General features: G+C 57.7%; 1 protein-coding gene across 1 annotated transcript in view; it reads left to right on the forward strand.

Annotated features, from left to right (window-relative positions):
• Positions 1 to 1,257, forward strand: part of ZG16B (zymogen granule protein 16B) — a 1,778-nt gene extending 521 nt beyond the window's left edge. The window contains exons 2-3 of the mRNA XM_077762771.1: positions 165 to 270; positions 915 to 1,257. Coding sequence (XP_077618897.1) covers positions 165 to 270; positions 915 to 1,257 — 449 coding nt within the window. The remainder of the gene's footprint in view (positions 1 to 164; positions 271 to 914) is intronic.
• The last annotated feature ends 2,388 nt before the right edge of the window (positions 1,258 to 3,645 follow it).

Here is a 3,645-nt window from a genome sequence, read left to right on the forward strand (position 1 = left end):
GTGTGACCCCCCCCCACCCCCCGGCCCGGCGGCCCCCCTCCCCTGCCCTCCCTGACTGCAGCCTCTCTATAGTCTCAGGACCCTTCAGCCGGTCCGGGGCAGGGACGGGCCACGCAGCAGCGGCCGGGGTTTTCCTCTCCCTGACCCGGTGCCTTCGTCCGTAGAGATATACGGGACTGGAGGCGGCCAGTACTTCAGCACGTCCAGAAACCCTGAATATGAGATCACCGGAGTCCGGGTGACCAGAGGCGCCCTGGGCATCCTGCGGAGGTGGGTAGGAGCAGGGCCATGAAGCCCTATCACCGCGGCCCCGGGAACCCGGGGAGAGGGCTCAGCGCCTCTTCGCCGGGGCTGCACTCACAGGGTCCTGGGGAGAGCGGCCAGCACCGTAGGGGCCAGAGCGTGGGCAGCGCGGGGTGGTGGAGGGGGTGGGGGCCAGGGACGCCCCGAAGGGCAGACTTAGGGGACCCCCCCAGGGAGTAGGGGGTCACCTGCTTTTCTGAACCGTGACCTGGTCTGGTCAGTATCTGGGGCTCAGAAAGTCCCAGCTGTGCCTAGGGACAGCTGCCCACTGTGGGCAATGACAGCAGCTGGCACTGCCTGAGTGTCGCGGTGACCAGGCACTGTGTACCACGCTCCTCTTACGAATGGTCTCAGTGATCCCCCCTCCCCCAAACAACTCCCACTTTGCAGGTAAGGATATCGGCCCGGAGAGTCCGGGTGATGAGCCAAAGATCACAGAGCCCGAAATCAGAGCAGGGGTCTGAGACCAGGTCCTCTGTGTCGGGAGCCCAAATCCACATGCTTGGGGACGTGCCTGTGGTGACAGGGCTGCTGTCCTTGCCAGGGGACAGAGCACCTGGGGAGTGGTGACTGGCCTAGCTCTGGCCCTCCTCCCCTCCCCCGTCCCCCAGTATCCAGGTGAAATACGGACCCTCCTGGGACACCGTGTACGGCAACAAGTTACCCGGAGACACGCAGGAGTTCATCCTCTCTCCGGGGGAGCACATCATACAGATCTGGGGCTCCTACAAAACCTTTCTCCGGTCCCTGGCCCTGTACACGGATAAAGGCCGCTTTGCCACATTTGGGAAAGACGATGGTGCGTCTACCTTCATCGTCTACCCCAACAAGGAGGGGGAGGTGCTCAAGGTCATCTGTGGCCAGTATAAGCTTTTAGGCCTCACGGGCCTCTGCTTTGAGTGGGATGAGCCTATAAATGCCTGGGATGAGGTGCAAGAAAGCACCACTCCCTAGTGAGAGAAATGAGTCTTCCTGGGCCCCCAGGGATGGGACTTCGGTCCCTGCTGAGGCCACCCGGCTAGTGCTAGGCTGACGGCACTGAGGTAGCTGAGTCTGGACCCCAAATTGGAATCCATGAATAAATAAAGCTTCTGCAAGAATAGCGTCTTCTGGTGTGGTCCTTGCGGCCGGGGCGTGACCTTCTCTCCGAGCTGGTGGAGGGACGGGGATGTGGGGTGAGGACGGAGGCCGATCTGACATCCCGGCCTCGGTGACTCTGCCAAGGACAAAGGCCCTGCCTGTGTAGCCCTTGGACTTGAAAGATCCTCAGTTTTCGAAGAGTCTGAGCTCCAAGGACGTCCCGACCCTGTCTCTACCCTAAGCCCGTCCACCTGGCCTCCAATGGCCCAAGTTCAATTCCAGTCTTCTCTGAGCGTGCCATGGGCCTCAGGGAAGCCAGTCATTCACTCACTGAGCACACATTTGCCAAGGCCTCACCCGTGCTGGGCTCCCCCCATGTCCCCCCCCACTCGGGGTTAAGAGAAGGAGGGGGCGCCTGGGTGGCTCCATCAGTTATGCGTCCGACTTCGGCTCAGGTCATGATCTCACAGTTCTTGAGTTCGAGTCCCACGCTGGGCTCTGTGCTGACAGCTCAGAGCCCAGAGCCTGCTTCAGATTCTGTCTCCCTCTCTCTGCCCCTCCCCTGCTTGTGCTCTGTCTCTTTCGCTCTCTGAAAAATAACTAAACATTAAAAAAATTTAAATTTCATATAAACAAAATCCTACATATGGACTCATTTATGTCTGGCTTCTTCTACCCAGTGTTAAGATTTCGAGATTCATCCGTGTTATCTGAATTTCACCAGTGGGTTCGTCTTCCATTGCTGGGGAGTACTGCATTTTACTTACACTTGGTTCTGTCAGTCCAAGTACCAGCCGATGAACACTTGGGTTGCGTGTCTGGGCTGTTACGAACAAAGCTGCTGTGGACACGTGTGCGTGAGTCTCTGCGTACACACAAGTTTCCATTCCTCCTGGGTTGATGTGTAGCAGCGGCACCGAGCACTCCTGCGGGAAGCATACATCTGCGTTTACATATTTTTAAATGTTTTATTTATTTCTGAGAGAGAGAGAGAGAGAGAGAGAGAGAGAGAGTGAGCAGGGGAGGGTCAGAGAGAGAGGGAGTCACAGACTCTGAAACAGGCTCCAGGCTCTGAGCTGTCAGCACAGAGCCCGACGCGGGGCTAAAACCCACTAACCGTGAGATCATGACCTGAGCCGAAGTCGGACGCTCAACCGAATGAGTCACCCAGGCGCCCCTCTACGTGCAGTATTTTAAAATGGATTTAGGCCTGGCCAGCTCAGTCAGAGGAGCATGTCACTCTTGATCTTGGGGTCGTGGGTTTGAGATCCACATCGGGTGTAGAGATTACTAAAAAAATATTAAACCTTCCAAAATACAAGTAAAATACATTTAGGCATATAAAAGGTTTATGTTGGATGAATCGGACGCCCAGCCGCAGAAGGTGGCTTTAGGGACACAGAGCCAGGTGTTTGCAGAGGCCCCTGCCTGAGCTGAGGACCCAGAGCACCAGGGCAGAGGGACAGACAGCTTCCCTCGAAGACGGTGAGACATTCTGGTTCCCAAGTGCCGCTTGTGGAGGCTGCTCGTGTGTGTGTGTGTGTGTGTGTGTGTGTGTGTCTCTCTCTCTCTCTCTCTCCCTCTCCCTCTCCCAGGATCCTTTTCCTGGGACGAGGGGGTGGGGGGAAGGGTGGAGGAACCCTAGCGTTGATCACGTACCTACTCGGGGCTGCCGCGTGTTTCCACAGCTCTAACCACTTCGCCCTCGCACGCACCTGCGGGGTGGCCGTTACTCTCCCATCGCCCCGGCGCCCCCAGTGCCCGGTGCTTCAGCGCCACGTGGCACGGGGTTCTCCTGAGGGCTGGCAGAGACACTTGTCCCTGTGAGTCCCTTCCCAGTGACTCCTGACAAGTTCAGAGATGAAGCCCATGTGGGACCGGAGCCCAGGGTCCAGGCTGAAGAAGGGACTGTTTACCTGTGCTTGGTTCCTGCTTCTCGTGGTCGCCAAACATTCCTGCCTTTGGGCAGAAGCCCGACTGTCAGCCTTTCAGGATCATTTGAGTAAATTGTAACTACTTCCTTATCTGCATAAGGACCGACCTGTGTTGGCCACGAATTGTTCCTTCTTATACAACACTGAGCTGCGCAGCTTCTGGCCCTAACTCGTCCCTGGGAGGGGGCGCTAGTCCCGGGGCCTTCCAGAAGCCACCAGGGCACACTGGCTGACCAGTCGTGGCTGGGAGGTGCCCTCGAAAGACATTCAGCCGTGCCATCGGGATGGGCAGGGTGGTTAGGTGTTCAGGAGGTAGTGCGTGCCCTTC

The sequence above is a fragment of the Crocuta crocuta genome, unplaced genomic scaffold (assembly GCF_008692635.1).
Source record: "Crocuta crocuta isolate KB4526 unplaced genomic scaffold, BGI_CrCroc_1.0 scaffold234, whole genome shotgun sequence".
Lineage (NCBI taxonomy): Eukaryota > Metazoa > Chordata > Mammalia > Carnivora > Hyaenidae > Crocuta > Crocuta crocuta.